Source organism: Hemicordylus capensis, chromosome 3 (genome assembly GCF_027244095.1).
Source record: "Hemicordylus capensis ecotype Gifberg chromosome 3, rHemCap1.1.pri, whole genome shotgun sequence".
Classification (NCBI taxonomy): Eukaryota; Metazoa; Chordata; class Lepidosauria; order Squamata; family Cordylidae; genus Hemicordylus; species Hemicordylus capensis.
Window position 1 is genome coordinate 181,361,818 of NC_069659.1, and position 25,346 is coordinate 181,387,163.

The 25,346-nt window shown below is 42.4% G+C and overlaps 1 protein-coding gene across 15 annotated transcripts in view; it reads right to left on the bottom strand.

The window, feature by feature from the left end:
- Positions 1 to 6,415: 6,415 nt before the first annotated feature.
- PCDH17 (protocadherin 17) overlaps positions 6,416 to 25,346 on the bottom strand; it is a 199,944-nt gene continuing 181,013 nt past the window's right edge. For 4 of the 15 annotated variants that reach the window (XM_053307347.1, XM_053307348.1, XM_053307346.1 and 1 more), the window contains 2 exons: positions 24,696 to 24,770; positions 6,416 to 8,546 (listed from right to left, as the gene is read on the bottom strand). In XM_053307347.1, coding sequence (XP_053163322.1) covers positions 7,861 to 8,546; positions 24,696 to 24,770 — 761 coding nt within the window. In that variant the 3' untranslated portion in view covers positions 6,416 to 7,860. Of the gene's footprint in view, positions 8,547 to 24,695; positions 24,771 to 25,346 lie in introns of those variants that run through there. The other 11 variants (XM_053307361.1, XM_053307358.1, XM_053307349.1 and 8 more) reach the window with 9 other exon arrangements.

Here is a 25,346-nt window from a genome sequence, read left to right on the forward strand (position 1 = left end):
TAAATATTTGTTGTATTCGGAAAGAAGAAGCTGTACTAATTTGGTGGGAGGGGGGTACCCTAGATTCCCAGCCACCCCCCACAAAGCACCCCCAAGTTGATAGGATTTATTGATGATTAATCAGGGATTTTTAAAGAATTAATTTTTGGCTCCATTGGAAACCATTGCCTGAGCCTTTCCATTCAGAAAGAACATAGTGTTCCCTTTCACCTTAATAGCTTGATTGCTGTGACCCAAACTAGTTCAGAGCAATAAGCAATTAAGGTCAGTAGGTGAAAAGGCACTCTGTTATTTCCTATGGAACCAATGCATGTCTATGGAGCCAAAAATCAATTCTTTTAAAATTCCTGATTAAATAACAATAAATCCTATCAACTTGGGGGTGCCTTGAGGGGTTGGAGGCCGGCCCTGCTGTGCCCCCAGACCTACTTTTGGATGCTCTGGAACCCTCCAAAGGTGGGGCATGCGGCATCTTCAAATCCCCATTATTCCCTATGAGAGGAATACAAAAATTCAAAAAATCTTCAGAAAATAATTAATAATCACAGGAGTGTCCGATTGCTTTGGCAATCGGTGGGTGGTAGGCACCCCTGGGTGCCTACCACCCACCCCATTTTTTTTGCCCCTAGGGACTCCACATAGGGAATAATGGGCAATAATAAAAAATTTCAAAACCAGTTCAAACTGGTTCAAAACAGGTTTGAATTCAAACTGAACCAAAGGGGGGTTCGAGCAAAACCGTAACTGAACCTCCACACCCCAGTTCAAACCCAGTTTGAATTTGAACTGAACCAGGCAAACCAGTTTGTGTGCACATCCTTACTAAGAATGATCATTTGGGAGCAAATTCATCTTATTTTGATGACACTAGCGATGTGTGTGAAACATGTTCCTTCATTATTTGTCCTTCTGTACTGGCTGCACATTTGGAACACTGATCCACAAAAACAGACAATGTGCTGTTTCCTTAACGAAGATTCAATTTGTGGGGAATATTATTATATGAAATCGGCTTAACTGAGCATAATGTTCTCCATTCATATATACAGACAGTGGTAGAATACAGGTCTAAATGACTGTTGCAACTTTCATATCACATGTTCAAATATTGAGGACAAAGAGAAGGCCATAACCTTCAGTCTATCACATGCCACCACCTGCTTACAAACATCCAGAGGCATTTTGCTGCACATGTTGGAAACAAAATGCTGGACTGATCCAGCAAGACAATCATGTCCATAAGCACAATTGACTTAGCTGTGCACATCTTACATGTCTTTTAGATTTTCATGGATGTGATAATATTTTCAAACCCTCCATATGTTCCAGACTTCTCCATAGCAGAAAACATGTGCTTTTTCTATAAGAGCAGAAAAATCAAACATGTATTGCATGTATAAATAGGACATACTTCCTAGGAAATATGCTTAGAATTGCAATTGTGGAACAGAATCCATACATTAATATATTGTAGTGAATTAGATAGTTAACAACAGCTCTGCTGGATCAGGTAAAAGGCCCATCTAGTCCAGCATCCTATTTCATACAGTGGCCCACCAGATGCCTCTACGGATCCCACAGGGAAGAGGTATGTGCATGCCCTCTTTCCTGCTGTTGCTCCCCTGCAACTGGTATTGAGAGGCATTGTGCCTCTCAGGCTGGAGATGGCCCACAACCACCAGACGAGTAGCCGTGGATAAAACAAGGTGGGGAGGAACATAGGAAGCTGCCATATACTGAGTCAGACCATAGGTCCATCTAGCTCAGTATTGTCTACACAGACTGGCAGTGGCTTTTCCAAAGTTGCAGGCAAGAGTCCCTTTCAGACCTATCTTGGAGATGCCAGGGAGGCAACTTGGAACCTTCTGCTCTTCCTCGAATGGCTCCATCCCTTAAGGGGAGTATCTTACAGTGCTCACACATCAAGCCTCCTTTTCATATGCAACCAGGGCAGACCCTGCTTAGCTAAAGGGACAAGTCATGCTTGTTACCACAAGACCAGCTCTCTTCTCTGAGGACAGATTGTTGGTCCACCTAACCCTGTATTGTCTTCTCTAACCAGCAAAGGTTCTCTAGGGATTCAGCTTTCCTCCAACCCAGCTGAAATCCTTTAAACCAGGGATGCAGAGATTGAATATAAGACTTTATTCCTGCATTTATAAATGTATGTGCTCTATCATATTCCACGCGTAGAAGGTGAAAATATCAGATGATTTTTTAATTACTGCTTCTCTAGACAAAAGTTCCCCATTAATTGTGTTTTGGATATAGCCTTGATGACATAACTGTGCCCTTAAATCACATCCCCCAGGAATCTCTGGATTCCACCCTTAATCTTACCTGCTCTGTGCATCACCCATATACCTGAGGCTCTTTCATGTTATAGCATAATGACAGGGTTTTGCAACAATAGAACCCTTGTAAGAGGAATTGCAGAGGGAGGGTGATGGATTTTGCGACTACTTCCTCCTCCTCAAATGGCTTGTGTGGTAGTGTAAAAATAACAGTAATAATTCTTGGAGCAAAGGAGCACCTTTTAAAGTAGCAGTTCTTGTCTATGTAGCAGGGGGAGAGCAGTTGTCAACTCAGCATAGTGTCCTTCCAGTGGCTGAGTGTTGCTGGCACTTTTTGTTAGACTGTAAGCTCTATGGGGACAGGGAGCTATGTAAGCTCTTTCTGGGACATTTGCTTATGCCTTTTGTGTGTAAACTGCTTTGAAACCATTTTTGCTACTTATTTATTTTTCAGATTTGTACACCATCCTAAGCTTTCACTTCTGGATGGTTTACAGTGGCATATGGCATATAATGAATGCACCACTGAGAGACCTTGAAGACCAAGCTGAAGGCAGATCATTCTGGAGAAAATCTACCTATGTGGTTGCTAGGAGTCGACACTGACTTGATGGCACTGAATCAATCAATCATGGCATATAAATATTTTTAATATTTATAGTGGCTGACATCCAGACTAAGTGCTGGTGCTACAGAGGAGAGGTGAATTGTGTCAACCTTCCCTTCCCTCTCAAGCCAGCTGTGATTCCTGAACGGATGTCCCTGAGGATTTCACAGACCTCAGGGACATATTTTTGGGAGTCAATGTGTTAGCAGCACTGGCACTTTATTAGTTTGGATGTCAGTGGTACAGCATGTGCCTTGAATGCATAAGGTCCCAGGCTCAATTCCGGGTATACTGAGTTATAACAGGTGATGAGGAAGACAACTAGTGCTGGAGATCCTGGAGAACCTCTGCCATAGGCAGCAGAAAATATAGAGCTCAACGTGCAGTGGTCTGCCTCAGTATAAGGAAGCTTCTGTAACTTTGTACAAAGTTGCTCAGTGTACATGTGATTTCTCATCACTTGATTACTCAACATTTGATGCCAGGCTCTTGAGGAGATGCTGTCCATAATCTGAAGCCTTGTGTACTGTATATTTGTCACTAAGGAATTAAGAGCTGAGCAAGTAGTTCTTTGGAAAACGTGGCTCAAGACAAGTGAGGATCTGCCTCTTTGTACAGTATGATCCTGGTAGCAGTGGCTATCACATTCCCTGCTGCCACATAGTGTTACCATGAAGCCAAATCAGAGTGAGGGTGGGATCAGGAAGCACTGCTTTCTGCTTTCACTCCTGCATCTTCTAGGTAAGCATTAAAAAAAAAAAAAAAAAGCAAGCAGTGTCCAGAAATAATGTGGAGCATAAATGTCCCTGCTGGTAAGCAGGGTGACCATTTTGTCCCTGGTCATGTCTCATCCCTCCAAATAGCCATAATTGCCCCAACTTCACAGCTTGTCAGAGTTGCTGAGGTAATTTCTGTTCAGCATTAATCAAAGTTTTGAATGTTCCTTCATGTAAACATTCTCCAGATATAAAGATCTGCTACATTAGAGAAAAGGATTTTAAGCTAGCCTTCTCCCTGTAGGGAATTTTAAAAAAATATTTAAGAAATCGGAATATTCAAACATTTCATCCCTAACCTGCAGTCCCGAGTGGTATAATCCAGTGCAATAGATGCATTATGTGAGGCCTGCTGATTTTGCATTTTATCTCTTAAGAGTAGCACTGACTTTTTGAAAATTACTGCTTTTAGGTGATGACCTGAACATTCCATTGTGGTGTCAGATCTGTGCTCATTTGTAGTATACTGCACATGCAAATCATTACCTGATGTTGCAGTCACAGAGCGATAAACATGCTTCTGATAACCAGCCCTACACATGAACCCTCATTGCCGCACACTTCTTCACATTTACAATGTGGAAAATACTTCATACCCAAGCAGCATGCCAGCAATCTAGGTACCCAGCAGCTGACAGCTAAATTAAATAAAAGCAAGGTTTCCTAAACCAAGCTTTGCGGCTGTGAGTCATGAGTGTTGCATTACCTAAGACTGGTAAATAAGTAATCACAACTAAATACAGATAATGTGTTAAACAGCTAGAGCTAGTAAATCACCAGTGACAGAGTGCCTTAAGGTAAATTCCATTTTTACACAGGCAAATGCCTTTCCTGGAATGTTGTGTATGTGTGTGTCTTTATGTCCTCAGAAACATAACAGCGAACTGTATAATCGGTTATTTAGTGTTGAAACAATTTAGAAAATACACACACCTCCATCACTTCACATTGCTTAAATACTGGCTTAGCTTCTACAGAATAATTATGTTGCTGGCAGAAACTATGTGCTTGATGATCAGGCATTTTGCTGACATGCACTTTGAAAAGACAGAAGAGGGGACAAAACTACGTGAGCTCCTTTCTAGCAGGGACGTTTTAGCTGTCAAAGCAATTACCAGATTCAAGTTTCCTGCAATATCATTTGTTAGAACAATATGATTTGCGTGCATAAATTTGATCAAACTATGGAGAGGAGCTCAGAACATCAAATAGACATTTTGTTAATTCAGTATTAAGAATCTCTGCCCGTGATTCAAAGTTCTTCAATGCGCATGGAGTACAACATGAGCACAGCCACATCCAGACTACTGAATTTATGTCTGATCAGCACTCTGAATCAGAGTATTATTCACTCATAAACTACACTTTCAAACAAGAGAAAGTTAGTGATCCTCATCCCTATTGCTACTAGTCCACTTGGACTAACAAGACATGTATGTAACTGTTTGTGTGGTGGGGGTGGGATGAGGCTATCATCAATAGCAATGGTACCACAAAAGCCCCAGAACAGGAAGGTACTTTCTATTTGGGGGAGTGTCTTCTTCCTGCTATTTTAATACTGCTTAAGTGGTACAGCAGGGAAATGTTTGACTAACAAGCAGAAGGTTGCTGGTTCGAATTTCAGCTGGTATGTTTCCCAGACTATGGGAAACACCTATATTGGGCAGCAGCCATATAGAAAGACGCTGAAAGGCATCATCTCATACTGCGCAGGAGGAGGCAATGGTAAACTCCTCCTGTATTCTGCCAAAGAAAACCACAGGGCTCTGTGGGCACTAGGAGTCAAAATCAACTTGACGGCACACTTTACCTTTTACTTTAGGTGTGACATCAGAAAGTAACAGGGCCCCTAGTTCACAGTGGCTTCACATGGCCATCAAAGCCTCTGGACTGGAGCATCTGAATGACAGAAGCTGCAAGCTAGCTTTGGAAGAGCTATTTTCAGAAACCAAAATAGTTTTTTTGTAGCCCTGTTTATTTAATTCTTTAAAACATGGTCACTATTTTACTCCTGACATAACATCACCATTAGGACCTATTCATTTTTTACTTCTATTATGGAGTTAAACACAATAAAATAATGGCTTTGTGGGGTTTGAAATTTGCCAGCCAGAACTAAGTTTGTTTTTTGTATACATCTAAGAAAATGTAAGTTCATATTTGATATAATTCTGGACATCTTTCCTTTGTTAACTGTTACATGTATTGACATGGTGTTACACAGTTTACCTAAAACACAGAAATGGCTGAGAAAATTAATTAAGAGGGTGATATGCATCTTTTGATGCAGTCTTTTCAGATATGCATATTCTGGTGCTCCATTGTGCTTATACAAATTTCATTCAAATAACACATTTTAATGTTATACTGTAAAGTCTCATATGAACTGAATAAAGAGACATCACATAGAAAAGTGTGTGTGAGGGATAGACTGAGAAAAATATACTGAAAACTACAATAATGGAGGATGATATGAGGGATCGAAAGATGGCTCTGAGCCCAAACTGAAACCTTAATAGATGTAACAGCGCTTTCCAGAAAACCAGACAAAAGATTGTTTGTACCACATGGGCACCAAAGCATTTCATGCTCCATGAACCGAAGAGTAGGATCAAGCTTTGAAATATTAGGGTAATTTGAAAATTCAACCATGACCATGATATCTAAACAGACTGGCCAGTGTCTATGTGAGTGAGTTAGTACTGTATGCTTGGTAAAGAATAAGGAAGTTTCAGGTGTTGAGTCAAGTGTAATTTTTGTTATTAAACATGGGTTGTGACAGAAGCGTCTACAAGGACTTGCACATAACCATGACTGATGGATGTATTTGTCTGCCGTTCAGTCAGCTCCATCAACTCACTCAAGACACATTGTGAACAGATTATGTACTGCGGTACTTGGTAGACCATACATTAAACAAGAGACTTTGCTCTGAGGCTCTGCTTCCCACACTCCGTGGGGGGAAAGGGGGAAAAAAAGGAGAGAACAAAACTCATAGAGTTTGACAACTACTGAGGCAACACTTGCCATTTACATTATAAGCCCAAATATTTTTTTTTTTTGCAACACAACTATATATTAATTTAATAAAATACACAATATAGCTCTTATACACTCAACAATTTGGCTCAAATGCACTGAATCTGCAATAAATCAATAAAAATATGTCATTTGATGTAAACACACTGAGTCTTCTTACATTTGCACATTTAAATGATGTGTGTGGATTTGTGTGGATGTCTGAAATGCTTGCACTCACTTGAGCTATTTTAGTGTCCACAAATGAATTACAAAAGGTGTTAATAATGTTAATTTGTCTCCTCTATGATTACCCAACAAAAGGTAATTATTATTTGTGTTCTCATAATATGCCTCAGGTTTAAAATGTACTGCTAGCCTAGAGTTTTTCTGGACACTAAAGCCCCTTCCCCCTCTTCTTACCACGTGAGTTAGTTTATGCGTGTGCAGGACAAACATGGACTCTACCATTTTACATTTAACTTTGATATGACATGAACTGTGTTACTAATGACCAGAATAGTTCTGCTGAATGATGCTATGGAATGGATGCTTGGGTTCCTTATTTTTTTTTTTTTTGTTATCTTTTTTTTTTTTTTTTTGGGCGGCAGGTAACTTTATACAGAAATGGTTTTCACAAATGAGTGTTAATGCTTGGTGTAGCTTGGTCTACTACAAGAATGTTTTGTTTACTTGGTTTCTGATTTTAGGATTTTCAGTAGAAGCCTGTAACAACTGCTGGAAACCAACCACATAACTATTCCACCCTGCTTTTATGGGGTCTACAGGTAAAACAGTGAAGTCAACATCAACTATCAGTCTTAAAATAACAGGTTCCATTTGTCTTTTTTTCTTTTCCTTATAGCTTTCTATTAGATTGTCAAAGTGGCACCAATTTTTCCTTCCTTCCCTCCTTCTTTCCTTTCCTTAACATACATTACACAGTCCTAATGAAAGTTTGGTCAAAACGAAACCAGTGTTATCTGTGAAAAAGAAAGAGCAGTGAAAAGAACATACTTGTGGGCACTTCAGATGTTCACTAAAAGCCTTAAAGCAGCATTGGTCTTCGTTCATCCCTGTATAAATTTTAGAACCAGGGGAGATTTTTTTTAATCAGCAGAAGAAGCAAATAAATGCCAGGCTGTCTTTTTTGTTTGTTTGTTTTTCATTTTCTCACAGCCACAGGGTCATTTCCCCGACAGTCCTGTAAAAGCTTGTCAATCTCCCGCACGACTTCCTCCGCATCCACCGACTCTCTCCCTAGTTCCCTGTTTGAACGGTCTATCTGCTCCAACACAGAGTCCATCTCGGTGGAGTCTCGGCTTACTCGGGAATGCACCTCGGCAAAGACCCTAGCCATCTGATCAGACGCGATGAAGGCAGCGTCTCTGGACTGTTTACTAGGTGATAGATATTGACTGTCTGTGGCTGTCATGTACTGGCTGCTGGGTTCAGCCAAGGCTCCTGTTTTGACTTCACAACTATCCAGTGGTCCTTTTGTCGAGGCGCAAGGCTCAATACAGGTCTTGGTTGGGCTGCTTGATGCTGAGGGAACCTCTTGGAGGAGAGGACTCAGGGCACGTTTGGCTTTGAGATAAGGTTTCACATTGGCAATGAGAATAGTGTGCTCTCTCTTGTCTTTCCCAAATGTACAAAAAGTCTTTTTCCCCGTGGGGTTCACAGTTTCATATGTCTCAGTCTCAACATTAGCTTCCACAGTGGGGACAAAGAGATTTGTTCGATAATCTGCATTTTCAGCCTGGTTGGCAGTGGGGAACTGGGGCATCCAACATCTGTCAGAATGACCAAGCACTCGGCATTCATCTGTGCAATTAACACACTCCTCTTGTTCTGTAAAAAAGAGAAAGAGAGAGAGAAACAACAATGCTTTTATGTCATTAATCAGTTGCTCCAATCAGATCACAGCTTGTTCACTTAACCACTGGGCTTCTTCATTATGACAGAAATCATAATTAAAACATTTCAGAAGCATTGCATAAACCAACAGGTTGAGACCATTGATATATTTAGAACTATTCTCAAGGTACAATGGTCGCTGTATAACCCAAAGGAAGCAGAAAGGGGGTCATTAGGGAGTTGCTCTCAGCAGAGTTGAGCTTCATCTGTAAACTAATCTGCTGTAGAAATCTGTTAGTCTTTGTTCTGTTAAAACTGTTCAAGAAAACAGCAAACAGTAGACAAGAAACTCAAAAGGCATTATCAGAATTACTTTCTTTTTCCAGACCCAACAACTGAGCAATGGCTGATTCTACAGACATATGAACACTTCATAAAAATTAAGCAAGATGAGTATTCATCTTTGACACCCGTTTGTTTGTAAGTGTTATGTTATGTTGGATGGCAGCTGTGCAATAAAAAACGGGTTCTCAAGCAGCTTCTTTTTTCAGCTGAGATCAGAGGAAGGACATTTCTATCACTGAGTATTAAGTATGAGCTTGTAAAAAGATGGATATTGCTCTTTTATTAGACAAGAATATGTATCGTGTAACTCAGTTTGGTGGGGGTTTTTTAAACCCCTTTTTTGTTTTGTTTTGGTGCAAGAGGGGAAATTTTATTTTCAAAAAATTATGTAAACCATGTTTGTGAATGTATGTTTAGAGGGAAAGCCTATCTAGTTGACGGATCCCCAAAAGGAATGCATGTGCTGTGCATCCCTAGATACTCTGTTCACAGGGAAACAACTGACCCACCCTGAAATCCTAGTTGGTAGAAACTGGGGCCATTCAGTGACAGGAGAAGTGGGTGGTTCTTGGGGTTTCCTACCCCAAAGTGGACTCCAGGTGCAGTACTTTTGTTTCTCCCATAGGTGTAAATGGCAGCAATTCATTATATGGGAGAAAGTAGAGTCCAGGGGACACCACTGGCATAGGAGCAGGTTTTATTCCCTCTAAATGGTGTCCCTTTTTACTTTGTCCCATGAAACTCAATATGAACCACTGAGAATAGGGCCAGTCCCTTCCTGCATAGCAATGTCCTGGGTTAAGTTCGTTGGTTGCACCAGTTGGAACCCAGGAACTGGTTCTCTAAGAAATCAGTATTAAATAATCCACAATAAGAAGTTGTAGTTCATTAGTCATTTGTATAGTATGAGCATCCTGTAAGTATGATTTCAAATGCTTGGCACAACAGAGAAGTTAAGCACATTTAAGTCCTTTTTCATTTCAATGGAAACATTATGCACATAGTCAAATCTCTCTTGCTGAAAGCTGTGGGACTTAAGAGAGCTTAACTTTGGCTGCATCATGTCCAGAATACATCCAAATTCTCTTAGGGCCTTGCCTGCTAAAATAACTGGGACCCCTTTATATGTTATTTAAGTAATTTAAAACATAAGAATACATCAATGAAAAGATCCTCATATCCCGGTATCCTAGGCAGGAGGATTCATATGAGTGATGTATAACAGACAGAAGCCTCATCCAGACATTATTAAAAAGGACACTGTACTCAAGTACAACCTCCAAAGGTTTATCAGAAGTCGTGCCTCTTCATTTCAAGAACCAAATGCTGATGGTGGGTGCTTCCGTGAGCAGGCACCCAACTCTCTCACTCATGGAAGTGACTGCCATCATACTTATAGTGTTCGCTTCCAGATGAACACTGTAAGTATGTGGGGCATGCTGGGAGAGTTGAATGATTGACATATCAGCTGGGACTTCTCACTTCTGGTAAGTGAGACTTCTGGTCTCACTTTTGAAGGCACAGATGTTATTAAAAAGGTACAGCCTCCTTTTTAATAACATCTGAATGAGGCTATAGTCTACAGGGAGTTCTCCACAGAGCAGGCTTTACCGCAGATTTTCTGTGAGGCTTTACTGCAAACTCAACGCTATCCAAAAACCCGATGCAAAAAGTGGATTTTTTTTTACCCCAGATATAAATCAGGTTGCACTCTAATGAGCAGTGAAAAACTTGAATCATCTGTGAAGTGCTCCCTGACAGTTTGCAGAGACTTTGGGGTAAATCTGCCCAATATGCGAACGCGCCTGGTTCATTCTGGAGGAGATGCGGGCTAAAAGCCGGGAGTGTAACCTCAACTTCCAGGTTATACTGCAGTGGCATTGCCAAACCTGAGAGCAAATTCATGTCCCCGAGTTCCTGTGTTATGCTATCGAGACACAAGTAGTCCGCTAGTGTTGTGGCACTTCTGAATGGAGTCTTGGAATACATTATGTATGGCATTTTCATTACTGGAGCAGGTCAGTGGTGGTCAACCTTTGGGGCACATGTGCCATAAATCAAGTCCAAAATATGAGCTAGTTCCACTCTAATGCACATTTCAGTACATATGCCGTTCCTCTGTGTCCAATGGTGGTTCCCTCTAGTCTACTGAGTTGCAGTGAAGGAGCAGGCAATAGTGCAGCTCTGGAAAGACAAACCACTGCCAGAGTGACCATGGGATGCCATTCCAGCTGTCCAGATGTTCAAAAGAAAATATCCAATCTGTGTAGGATGACTGCATCTTTGGTGAAGTGCTAAACTTGTATTTAGATGGTACCACTTCAGACAGCAAGTGGGACTCAAGTAATTGAATGCTATTTCATGGAAAGAATTCTCTTCACTTGGAAAACTATAAAGGAGAAAGGTTTGACACTGGTTTGATCCCTTACATGCTAGTTTTCTATGTGGTGGGAATATTTGTTCATTTAGAAACATTCAGTCATATGGGCCCCCACTTGCAGTCTGAAGTGGTACAACCCAGATATAGCTTCACCATTTCAGTGAGAACTAGGTTTGAGAGAATATGTATGAGAAAAATATGGAAGCTATTTACACATTCAGGTAAAACTGGGCTAAGTTAGCCCAGCCTGGTTTTGCCAGCACATGTGTACCATGGGGATCAGGCCTGATCTTGGTTGCCCCTTGGCAGCAAACCCGCCTCTGGAGCCACCCTCTAAAACAAGGTTAGGAGAGCAAGTGCTGGCAGACTGCAGAGATCCTGGCCAGATCTGGGGAGGGGAGGGGGGTTTGCTATTATGGGCACTCTGGAGGGCGTGGCAATGTATCCTGGCACCCTGACCTTTCAAGCTAACAGCAGCAGCTGGTAATCATCTGGGCGGGTGATCTGCCCGCTGAAGAGGGAGCCCTTGGTTTTCTGCGGGGCAGTAAGCTTTTGAAGGCTTCCTCCCCACTAACCCTCTTGCCCTTTCTCACTGCTTCTTAGAAAGGGCTCATGGAGCACTTCATGTCTGTGTGGCCCACTGATGAATCCCACTGGCCCATTTTAAAATGGCTCTCTTGGTAGAAACCATGCAAATACATTGTATTTAAACAAATTAGCTGGGCATTCATGACCTGGCTTTCAAAGAAGACCTTTGGGGTCAGTGGAGTCTGCTGCCTCTCTGTAACAGTTACTTCCTGTACTCTTACTATCAGTTTTTGACTTCCTGGTGAAATGATTGTATCCATCTGTCCTGCTGTTATGTATTTCTCTTTATTGCACTGTATCGGTTTGATTTTTATTGTTTTTAAGGATTTTGTCATTAGCCACATTGAATTACCTATATGGAAAGCAACACATATATTTGATACATAAATCCATCCATCCATCCAGAAGAATTTGAAGCTTTTAGCATGGAACTTCAGACCCATTTTCAATTCATGACAGTGACCAATACGTAGGCAGACAAACCTTGTTGCTACCTATGGCTGGTTCAAAGAGCAACTTTAGGCATGGATATACCCCCAAGTAACTCACAGAAACAGTAACCTTGTGGGGCTGCCTTGCTGTGCCCTGCCCCACACCAGATGCAAAGAATGAGAACCAACCTTATATATTAAATATTTCTCTTTGGCAATACAGGAATAGAGCAGTGGCAAAGGTAATGGTATTTTAATACAGATTTTTTTTTAATAAACAAAAATGACACTGGACAACAGGTACCAGTCAGTTTCATTCTGATGTTCAGTGCAATTTGGGGTTTCAATGACCAGTGCCACCACAGTAAAATGAATATACTTAAAAAAAAAAAACCAATGTAAGGGGCACGAAACGCCACGGGACTGTTGACCTAATTAAGGTTGAGGAACACAAGCAGTATGGAGCTGCATAGAGTAGACATCACTATTCATTTTGTGTACTTCTCTGGGTAGGTTTAACACTACCTGGCTAAAGGCAACTTGGCTCAAGGAATGTCTTATTTTCACTCTCCCTCCAAAACAGAACACTTGTTGTTTGGACAGTAATGATGTTGCATATCCTACTACAAATCTTTTAAAAAGTGATGAGTGCTGGCCTATTGCATTTTAAACCCTGAGGCAGAAAATTCAAATTACCTCACCAATAAATAAGGGGCACATTCCACTGAGTCATTCTCCTGCACACACTCCATTGCACTGGAGTTATTCAAAAGAATGTTTATTTCTCATCGTTTTTAATTTAGATACATTTCCAGCCCATTAGTCCATTTCCTCTCTTAGTCCCGGCAGGAGAAGTAGAGCTATGGACACCTGAGATATATTTGTCTCCCACCTCTGACATCCTTAATGGTGTCCAAAATGTGTCACCTGAGACAACCACCTTGCCTTGTTCACATTGTAGCTCTATATTTATACGCATACACACACACGTATGCAGTATTGACTAGCCTTCCAGTTTAGCTAGCTGGGATTCCTAGCACCAATTGAATTAAATATGAAGCAAAAAAAGAAGGAAGAGTGGTTTTATGAGGAAATCAGCACACACTGACCTTGAAGGGAAAATTCACCAGCACTCCTTGAGCTTATGCACCACTGTGTGCTGGGGGGAAAAACCAGCAGCTTCCTTTTCTCCCCCCGCCCTCCTGCTTTCCTCTTTTATGTCACATCATAGAAAGCAGATTTGAAGTATTGATTATCATATATTATAAGCTGCTCACCTCACCATTAGCCTGAAATTCTGACTTGCTGCAGCTAGCAGACGGGGGAAGAAAATCGAAGAGGTACTTTTGTACCAGCAGAAAAACTATAAACACAGAGTGAACTATCACCGCCCACGGCTAAATTAGTATTTATGAGAAAGTGGAATCAATTTAAAGGCAAAAAATAAATATATAACATGGACCCACATCTCACACTGTGAAGCATAACACATGGGGAGGGTGATATGCACCATCAGCCTTTATCACAACTTGGGCCTACCTGCCTCCTGTTGAAAATAAACCCTTAACAGTCCAAGTGTGTACAATAAACAGCAGCAGCCTCCAGGCTTTGCTTGGTCCCTGGAGGCACAGGGATAAACAATCAGAAGCGCTTTTGTGCACATTAGGGAGAACAAATCTGAAAATAGACTAGAGAAATTAGCAGCCATAGAAAGAAAAGGAAACAAGTTACCTGGAATTAACCATGGCTGGCAAGTCATAGCAAAGAGGAGAGCAGAGAGACACAAGGCAGCTGTGGTAGAATTCAGGGTCACAGAAAGCAGGCGGCTGCTGTACCCTGTAACATGTTTAATTGCACCTATTGCATGCAAATAGACAGTGCTCTCTAGAGCACACTGAATATGCAAAAAGGAAAGGGTTACAGGATAAGAAAAACAAACATGACAGCCATTGAACACTAAAACACAGGAATGGACACATAAGATACACAGAGAATAATGCTTACACAGAGAGATGAATAGTATGAAGAATATGGAGAGTAAAGTGGCTGCCAAGAGTGGCTTGCTATAATGCAAATTATTATTTATTTTAAAAGGTTTAAATGTGTATGTTGCAATCATTATTTTTATTTTGAAAGGTTTTAAATGTATATGTTGCAATCACTATTCGTTTCCGGATCAAGAGGAGTTCAGCTTAATGTACTGTTTATAAGGCACAAATAAATCCAACAGAACAGTGATGTTTTGTTCACATGACGGATGGGCTTTGTGACAATTTTACTTGGTATCTTTAGTTACATTTATAGTCCACCTTCCTCTGTAGATTCAAAGCAAGTGACAGCCTGTTAAAAGAGATCAACATATATGCATGGACATAAAGCTAAAAGTGACTCTCTTTAGTCTACACTACAGAAATGAAGTTAGATCAAGGGGGAGATGTCACAAAGATGCAGCATTGCTGCTGCTCTCTGGTGGTCCCTTCCCACACCAATCCAGCACCAGCAGGAAAGTGGGAACATAGGAGCCAATTATGTCATCTACCCCACATTAGGATCACCCCTCATCAGTACAATGCAAGCATGGAAAGTAGAATAACCACACTGGTGGTCCCTTGCCTACAATCTCACTACTCAAATATTACTAGAGTGGCATGAGATGGAGCCATAGGGAAGCAGCTGCTTCTGCAATCTATTGATTTGCATGTAGTCACCATCATCATTATGCTGGAGAGTTCTGTCTCTGACATGTGAATAGTTCTATCAAGAGCTTCTTAGAAAAGAGTTAACATGACCAAGATCCAAAGACCTAAGCAACTAGATCCACATGCCAAGGTGCTTTTGGAGTTGTGCTTCAAAAACAGCTCCCTGCATGCTACAATGCCATTCTTTTAACCTGAGCGGGCTTTGATATGGCATGTGGGCAGTCTGCTGTTCGAAATGACATAGTCAAAAATCCCACTGGATGGTCCTAAACTCTTGGGCATGTCTAAAGCAGGCCCCAGTGTATTTATTCATTCATTCTACGAGGCTTTGCTTGAAATGAAGACATGTGTTAAAGTGAGTAGGCTGCCCCCGAGCACCTACCCATCAAACACACATAAAACAAACTACATCTGTTTTGAGCGAAAAGGGATTTCCTTTTCAGTTTTCCCTGAGGGCCAAAGCAGATGATACTCCATGTCGTTTCTCCTTCTCTTCCTCACAACATCTAACACTAACAATGAGTGATGCGATGTCATTGTGCTTTTTGTCTTCCCTTCCTCACCTCACACTGCCCCATGGCTGGCAGGGGCGATAACAATGTGAGGAAGCTACTTCCATATTGTTTGTGTTTAGATGCTGTATGAAGAGGATGCAGAGTGGTGGCAGCTCCAGGTCTTTTAGAATGTCTAGCTTGGCCCTCAGATTGGAGTGCAAGAAGATTTGCCTCTTTTTGATGTAAACTAAGTCGCTGGGGAGGCTCTTCTGGGAAACTGCATCACCAGTAATGGCGGCTCTCCTCCAGAAACTCGCAGAACTGGTTGGATTTCAGAATTATGTGGGGAATGTTTTCACTGACCTTTAGAACATCTTTCTAGCCATGGCTTGTGAAATAGCAAATTAAAATTAAGGATCAGTTTAGATTTGGGTGCAGCAGAATCAAGTGATAACACTTTTTCTGAACAGTATTATGGCAAGCTACAGGAGGTTGCATGCTTAAATGCTGCCACACAAAGGGGGAAAAGCCTTGTGCACACACAAAACAACCATAGCCCTGTTATATCCCTGTTTCCTTATGTGCATTCAGACACAGGCTGGGTTCACATGGCACCTCAGGTTTGCACAAGCTACAGGGGGTACTGGATTGCTGGCATTGCCCCACTCCTCCACCTCACCCCAGGAAAATGTCCAGTGCCCATGCTTGAATTTTAAAAGTATAGTTACACATTTCCCCAATGTGAATTCAAGTGTAGTAAGGGGCCATGGAATTTCCATTGCTCAGTGTTCTATCCCTTAGCCCATTATTTGCTCTGACTTAAGTGTTTCCCTTTTATCAAGATGTCAACTTCAAATTCTCCATTTTAGCTGTTAGACATTAAAACATCTAGAACTGTTAGAAGAACCTGGCACTGTATTCTTGAAGATGCAAAAATGTACAATTTTCATACAGCTAATAATCATTGCATCTTGAACTATATGTGTACAGAATGTCAAGTTTCTGAGTGGCATGGAACTACCTTAAGCATTTTGGGACACACATACTGTATTTTATCCTTTTTTATTTTAAAAACTTCTAGCCCCATTTTCATGCTATATGGCAACATAAATCAGCTTCTATTAGGAAAAAAAAGAACCAAACATACAATAAAATAGAGTGAGGCTGTTCACACAACTAGATAGCCCTGCTAACTTGGCAAAGAGGCACCTTTTAATGTGGTGATTCTCTTTATTTAGCAGGGGGAGAGTAACTGGCCCTGTATACCCCCAGCACAGTACCTCCAGTGACTGTTGCTGGTGCATATCTTAAGTTTCTTTTTAGATTGTGAGCCCTTTGGGGACAGGGTTCCATCTTATTTGTTTGTTGTTTCTCTCTGTAAACCACCCTGAGCCAGTTTTGGAAGGGCAGTATAGAAATCAAAATAATAATAATAATAACAACAACAACAATAGGATAAGTGTCCTACCCAGATTTGGTAGCTTTGCACGCTCTCAGTTTTTGGCTGTGTGCAGTGGCGTAACTATAGGGGGGCAGGGGGGGCACGTGCCCTGGGTGCCACCCCGGCGGGTCATGTGGGGGGCGCCAAAATGTGGCCCCCCACATGATTTGCTATGATTTGCTATGATAGAATGAGAATTCACACCTCAGGAAAAAGAGGTGTGAATTCTCATTCTATCATAGCAAATGAGATTTTTTTCAATTAAACAACTCTCATGACCCCACTTTCACTTTTTCACACTCTCAATTACTATGAATATGAGGAAGTAATCAATTTAGCACACTTCACCTTATGAAGACAAACCTCAGAATTCACCAAAATTCACCCCTCTGCCCAATCACTCTGAAATTGGGGATGAGTGGTAGCCTCCACCCATTAGGCACTATCTACCAGCCCACCCCACTCCTTTGGGGCAGATCCACTTTCTGCCCCCAATCTGCCCCAAAGACACCAAAATTTCAAATATTCCCAAAAAATCAGGCCTCTGCCCAATCCCCCTGAAATTGGGGTGGTAGCCTCCAGCCATTAGGCACTACCACCCCACCCCACTCTTTTGGGGCAGATCCACTTTCTGCCCCCAAACTGCCCCAAAGTCACTAAAACTTCAAAAATTCTCAAAAAATCAGCCCTTTGTCCAATCCCCCTGAAATTGGGGTGGTAGCCTCCACCCATTAGGCACTACCACCCCACCCCACTATTCTGCCCCAGTCCCCACTTTCTGCCCCAATCTGCCCCAAAGACATGAAAACTTCAGAAATTCACCAAAAATCAGCCCTTTGCCCAATCCCCCTGAAATTGGGGTGGTAGCCTGCACCCATTAGGCACTACCACCCCACCCCAAAATTTTGCCCCTGGGCCCCTTTTTACCCCCCGAATCGATTCAGATTCAGATTCGGATTAAATCCAAATCCGAACCGAATCAAGGGTGATTCAGGTGGCCCATATTCGGGCACAAAACAGAACAGGGGTGATTCGGTTCGGGTCCTGAACCGAATCACCGAATTCCCGAATTGTACACCCCTATTAAATACCCCCAACTGCAGAATTCCTGAACCAGCCCTGAGCCAGCCCAGGGGGTTCAACTCAACCTTGAGCTGAACCGGGCCCAGCTAGAGGGCGAGCCCTTGAGCCAGATTAGTTTGATGTTGAACCAACGAGGTTGAGCTGGTTTGCACATCCCTAGGGAGGACAGCTTTTTCTCCTACCTTGGTCAAGTGCTGGGCATGAAAGCTGGGAAGGATAGCCACATTCTACCCAGCTCCTGTCTCCCACATCATCACTCCTCTCTGCTCCTACCTAGTTGTTTGCTCTCACACAACTAAAAATTTGTCCTATCCAGTTTTTGGTTCTGTGAACAGCCCCAGTAATTAAACAAAAACCAGTGGCACCACAACAGAAAAAAATCTGATCAGTGTGGTATAGTGGTTAGAGTGTTGGACTAGGACCAGGCAGTCCTGAGTTCTAATCCCCATTCAACCATGAAACTAACTGGGTGGCTCTGGGCCAGTCATGTATCTCTCAGCCTAACCTACCGCCCAGGGTTGTTGTAAGGATAAACATAATCATGCACACTGCTCTGGGATCCTTGGAGGAAGAGCACAATATAAATGTAAACAAACAAAAAACTCCTGCAACAGACAACTAATAATAAAAAAACCACCCACCAACTAGTTAAACACCACCAATACACACACAGAAAGCCATCTGATCCCAAATCTCCTGCACAATGGACAGATCTTTACTTGATGTTTGGAAATGAAGAGGGTGTGGGACCTGTGGGCCTATGACAGAATGGAATACCAAAGTGTGGGAGCCATAAAAAAGGCCCTGGTCTTGGTATGTTTTGAGAGAGAGAGAGAGAGAGAGAGATAGATAGGTAGGTAGGTATAAAGAAAGATACACTGCAGCACCCACATGCTGGGGTTTGCAACTTTGCCTCACCTGACTTTAGAGAAGGCAGAATGCTGGGGTGATTCCTTGAGAGTTGGGCAAGAGGTGGAGGCAACTGAGCCATTTGGGAGTGCTTTTTTGCTGACAATTCAGCCTTTGCTCATGCAGCACCCTTCCCTTCCAGTTTAGGCAATAAACAAAGCTTACAACCAGTAGATACAGTGTGGGCAGGGAATAATAATAATAACAACAACAATAATATAATATACCTCTTTTCAAGAAAAAGGTTCTCTAAGCAGTTTACATAGAAAAAAGGGGAAAGATGGTTACCTGTGCCCAGAGGGCTCACATCTAAAAAGAAACACAAGCAACAACCACTGCAAATACGCTGTGCTGGGGCTAGATAGGAACAGTTGCTCCTCCGCTGCTAAATATAAGCAAGAGTCACCACTTTAAGTCACCACTCTTTGCCCAGTGAGCAGGGGCAGCACTGTATGGATTAGATGGAGGGTTGATAGTTTGGTGATTACCCTATAATTGTTTTGAGAAAGGTGAGAATGTGTACAATTGACCCTTCAAGGCTTGGTGGTGCAAGGGCTATGACTGTGACTCAGTAGGGGTGTGCACAAAACCAGAAAACTCGGTTTGGTTTGAAAACCCAGTTCAACACCCTGAACTGGCCCCAGCCCAGTGGGTTCGGCTTGATCTTGAGCCAAACTAAAACCTGTCTCGTTCCCTCAAGCTGAGCCAGTTTCAATGCGAGCTGGCTGGACCTTGAGCTGACTGGCACATCCCTATGACTCAGCTCCACCAACTTCAATGGCTGGATGGGGTGTGTGTGTGCGCATGCACGCATGTGTGTAGTTAAAGCCTCCAGAATGGCCCTGTGCCCCTTTGGGGCTGGCAAAAAGGAGCAGTGATCTGTATTCATCTGATCCACTACTCTAAACCAGGGTGTGATCGTCCTGAAAATTTTGGGGTGAAGGATGCTATTGTCTGATCTTTAGCCTAAGGTTGGCATGCACTGTTGGAAGGGGTGGAGGGGGGGATGAGAAGCATATCTGCTGCAGTACATTTAATCTTAATGTTTTCATAATGTTGTGGTCCTTTTCTCCATACTGTTTTTTAGTGTATTTAATGCCCTTTGCCTTCTGATGTGAGGCAAGGCTCCCCTTTCAGAATTTACTGGTTATCAAATTGTCTTTGGCTATGTGTGTACCAAATTTCAGATTCCTAAAACATGTAGAAGTACTCTGAGCATTTTGATATTTGCATTTCTTCATTTGTGAAATCTGGTTTCAGAAAATTCTGAAATGAATGATACCTTTTGACAGAGACTGTTTATTTTTTGACTTTTAAGAGAGAGTTTGCTCATTTCCATATTTTACACAATACGTTTGGAAGAAAGATACAAAAGGGAGCAATTGCCTGAACAATCAATTGCATTGTCCATCCAGATGATGTTACTGGCAAATGGTTTTTATTTTGACAGTTTAGCTAGTTTGCTGTTGCAATGGAATCAGGCCTTCTAAAATGGATATCAAAATGTGTCATTTATTTTCATTTGCAAGAAGCAATTGTCTCTGCTGAAAAATACTGTGGCCTGAAAGAGCTCTTTATTACGAGGTATCTATAATCAGAGGGAGGAGGGGAGGGAGGAAGAATAGTTCCTCTGACATGTCATAAGCCCCAGGGATATGGGATTCGCCTGATGAGAACAATCAGCTGAAGTGCTGCTTCTGATGCTGAATTCTTCTTTAATTACAATTGATCTTGACATAAATAAGCAGTGATAAACAAACAGAGTTCTATCTATATTCAAGCTCAATGTTATTAAACAGAGCTCTCTGAAATCTGCATATTTATACTGGCCTAGGTGTCCCTCCCATAACTTCAGTTAGCCAAAGCAATTAGGAAAGTTAAATTAGAAAACTGATTGGCAATAATTCCAGAATGGATGACCTTTTTATTTTTTTGGTTCCGTGTAAAGCTTTCAGTCCCTCTCAAGAGCGGGCTGAAGACATTTTGGTGCTGGAGGCAGAAAATCCCCACTTCCTTTCTCTAATCAACATGGAGAACAATCCAGCAGGAAGTTCTCCTGCACAAGCCTGGATTGGGCTCCATAATGAGTAACATTGTGATCCTTCTCCGATCTGCTCCCCTCAAAGCAGTTGCCTCATCTTGCTTTATGAGAGAGTTGCTTTTGGCTCATTCTGTTTCTTTCCTGGTAGAAAGCATGCATTGTCCCCTTTGCGAAGCAGGGCCCATCCTGGTTTGCATTTGAATGGGAGACTACATGTAAGCACTATAAGATATTCCCTTCAAGGGATGGGGTTGCTCTGGGAAGAGCACCTGCACTCTTGCATGCAGAAGATTCCAAGTTCCTTCCCTGGCATCTATCTCCAAGATAGGGCTGCGATAGACTCCTGCCTGCAACTTTGGAGATGCCAGTCTAGGTAGACAATACTGAGCTAGATGGAGCAATGGTCTGACTTGGTATGAGGCAGCTCCCTATGTTCCTAAGGATTGCTACCACTGGCATCCGACTAAGGGCCAGTGCAGATAATACTTTCCTGGCCCATGCAATTAAAAGGGGGACATCTCGGGAACATGCCTATCCTGATGGGAACATCCTGATGTACTCGCAGTATGTTCTTTTATTGCATGGGAGGGCTCATCCAAATTGCCACTCTACTTACGACCCAAATACTAGTTTACATTAGTATTTGGGACATGTGTAGAGTGGCAGTTCAGACAAGACTCTTTCCCATGAGATAAAAGAATACAGGGTAGGAGCACATCACGACATGTGTGAAAGATATAGGGATGGGCACGCGATTGGTAGTGGTTAGCGTGCTGGACTAGGACCAGGGAGACCCGAGTTCAAAATCCCCATTCAACCATGAAACTAGCTGGGTGACTCTGGGCCAGTCACTTCTCTCTCAGCCTAGCCTACTTCACAGGGTTGTTGTGAAAGAGAAACTCAAGTATGTAGTACACTGCTCTGGGCTCCTTGGAGGAAGAGCGGGATATAAATGTAATCATCATCATCATCATCATCATCATCATCATCATCATCATCATCCCCCTTTTAATTGTGTGGGCTGGGAAAGTATCATCTGAACTGGCCCTAAATGTTACATACAAAAATGCTATTCACATGTGCATGCAAAAACGGGCTAAGGGAGCCCAGCCCGGTTTTGCACACACGTGTACTGCTGGGATCGATTCCGGCGGCAACGCGGCGGCAAACCCGCCTATGGAGCCTCCCTCTAGAATGAGGTTAGGAGAGTGAGCGTTCTCCTAACCCCGTTTTCTCAATAGTCTGCCAGCCATGGCTACTTGCAGTCATGGTTGGCTGACCGTGGGGGGATCCTAATAACATGTGGTGCATTACGGGAGCTCATGGGGGGGGGGGCGCTAAGCAGGGCTAAGTGCCTGGCACCCTGACCATCGAAGCAACTGGGCAGCAGTCGATAATTGTCTGGGTGGGCAAAACGCCCGCGTAGAGGGATGGAACTGCTCATCTGTGGGGAGGTAAAATTTCTGAGGCTTCCTTCCCGCTAACTTTCTTACCCTTTCTCACTGTTCACGAGAAAGGGCTCAAAAACTCCTATGGCTTATTTTGTTATGGAAAACCTGCTTCAGAAGCAGATGATTTGAAATGGAGGAGTGTGGGGTGTGTGTGCAGGAGAAACCCTTCTCTGCCCATTGCTTTTCTGCTGCAACTCCCCCCACTCCCTTCCCATGCACAAAAACACACACACACACTGATGAGGTCTGAACTGGTGGTAGCTAACCAAGAAATAGATCTATTTCCTGGATAGCTCTAGGAAAACATCAACTCAATGTGTGAAGCTGTGAAAAAGGTGAATTCTATGCTTGGGATTATTAGAAAAAGGGTATTTAAAGTAAAATTGCCATCACTGTAGTTCCCTTATTACAAACCTAAAGTGAGGTAACAGGCAGCATGAAAGTGATAGGAACAAATATCTGCATTGCAGAAAGCTTCCTCACTGGCATTGTTTCTAAGTAGGAGAGTTAATTTTGGTCATCTATCTTTGCCTCTGAAAGTGTTCTGTGCTTTCTGAAAATGTCCCTGAGGGTTGCACAGCCCTCAGGGACATATTTTTGGAAAGCACAGAGCACTTCTTGAGGAGAAGATGATAACTGAAAATCACTCCTCCCACCCCACATGCATGGGCGCAGCAGCAGGGAAGTATCCAGCTACGTTAAGAGCAGCCTCCTGCTGCAATGATGCAGCTTCCATTGCATCCTCTGTGCGTTAGTCAGGATGTCAGCTATATACAGCCCTGGCAGCCTCATCTCAAAAATTATACTGGAGAGCTGAAAAAAAGTGTAGAAAAGGGCAACTAAAATGTTCAGGGCTGCGAAACACGTTCTTTGTGAAGAAAAGCTAAAGTATTTGGGCTTTTATTTTTTTTTAAAGTGGCAAATGTGGTAGTTGGCAGAGGCTTATAAAATTATGCATGTGTCCTGAAGGTGGATAGAGAGAGGTTTTTCACTTTTTCTCATAACACTAGAACTCATTTACACTGATTGACAGGAGATTCAGGACAGACAGGAAACAGTGCTTCTACACACCATGCTGCTATGGGATGGGGTGATGGCGACTAGCTTAGATGGCTTTAAAAGAAGATTAGACAAATTCATGGAGGAGGAAAGGTCTTCCACTGGCTATAAGTCATGATGGCAGTTTGGAGCCTGCATGTTCAGAGGCAGTATATCTCTGTGTACCAGTTGCTTGGGTCGGAGACAGCAATAAGGGAGACCTGTTGCCATTATGCTCAGCTTGTGGGCTCCCCAGAGGCATCTAGCTGGGCACTGTGGTAAAGAGACAGCTGAATTTACTGAACTTTTTGTTTGATCCGGCATAAGTAAGGCTTTTCTTATGTTCTTATTTGGAATTCCAGGGGGGTGGAGAGTGCATTTTGCAATCACAAAACTGCAGGTGGGAAAAGGGTGCTTGATGATCTGATGCTTCTTGTTCCAAATTGCTCCCTTCCCAAGCAGTTTCTCCATAAAAAATAAAAACCCAATAACTGTGGGTTTAATCAGACTATTATACACACACACTCTTGCCTGGTAACTGGGTTAAGGGAAGCTCTTTCAAAGATGGATATGGAATGAATTATTTCAAAGGGAATCAATAGCTGGTGGGCCCATATATTTAACCCTGGTCCTTCACAGCTGAAATCAACCACAAACATATGAAGGGTATTTGAAAGGGTCAGGGTGGTTCTTCACGTTTCATCACATTAAAGAGTCCTTGAACATAAAATTGTTCCTGTGAATTCTAAAGACCAGTTCAAACAGGCCCTTGGGAACAAGCCTCCACAAGGTCAAAAGCCTTCAGGTGAGGCTGCTCTCAGTTCTGAGAGTAGCTACAGCCACTCCTTCTAGCCTCATCTCAGTGCTTTCACTCGCCTGCCTGATCTTTCGCTTGTTCACCCCCCCCCCCCGGCTTCTTGTTGCAAGAGAGAAAAACAAGTAAATTGCCACTATTCCCTCTCTGCTTGTTCCCCTCTGCCACTTTAAGAAGAAAATCGTTGATGGAGGATGAGCGAGCAAGCAAGCAGCTACTACTGAGACAGGGCTGTAAGGAGGATTTTTGGTGGATGGCGGCAGCAGCTGTCTACACTGATACCTGATACAGTCACCCAGAGGCTTCTCACCACACTGAAGATATGTGTAGGGCTCTTGCATGGATTGAGGAATAGTCTACAGTTAGAGCATTATAATTAGACTTGACATATTTGTACAAAGTGCAAGAAAAAGAAAATGTGGATGTTACCTGAAAATTTTCCTTCCTTACAGCGGGCCGGTCCACAGATCCCAACAATGGGTCTTTGGCCTCTCCCTTGCTGTTCTGGAGGAAAATTGGACCTGTGAGTTATAGAGACGGAAACACCCTTCAAGCGATTCTCCCCACCTCCCCCACCCCCATGTTTACATTCTCATAGTTAAAATATCCGTTCTAAGCTGGAGGCCTCCAAGTCATGCTTCAGGTACACTTGGGCCCTCAATTCTCTTGAATATGAACCCAGATTCTCAAACGGAACTTTGTAATTTTACTGTATTCATCTGAATCCAAGACCAGGGTGTTTTTTCCCCCCAAGTTCCTTGATGTTAGAAATAAGGGGCTTGTCTTAAATTCAGAGTCCTCTTCCATTTAGGTAAATACAGTATAACCTGTATTTTTAAAGTGGATTATCTTAAATTCAGAATCATCTTCTATTTGGGTAAATATGGTACATTTTTAAAATGTAATATCAAGTTTTGAGATAATGTGGGATGTGTTTTTTTGTTTTTTGTTTTAAATGTACATGCCAGTACTCAGATTTGGATATGAAAATTAAAATGTAATATTAATTTTTATTGTGACATTAATTCACAACCATGTTTATTTCCTTCTAATTGGTACCAATCTTGTATTTCACAGTTT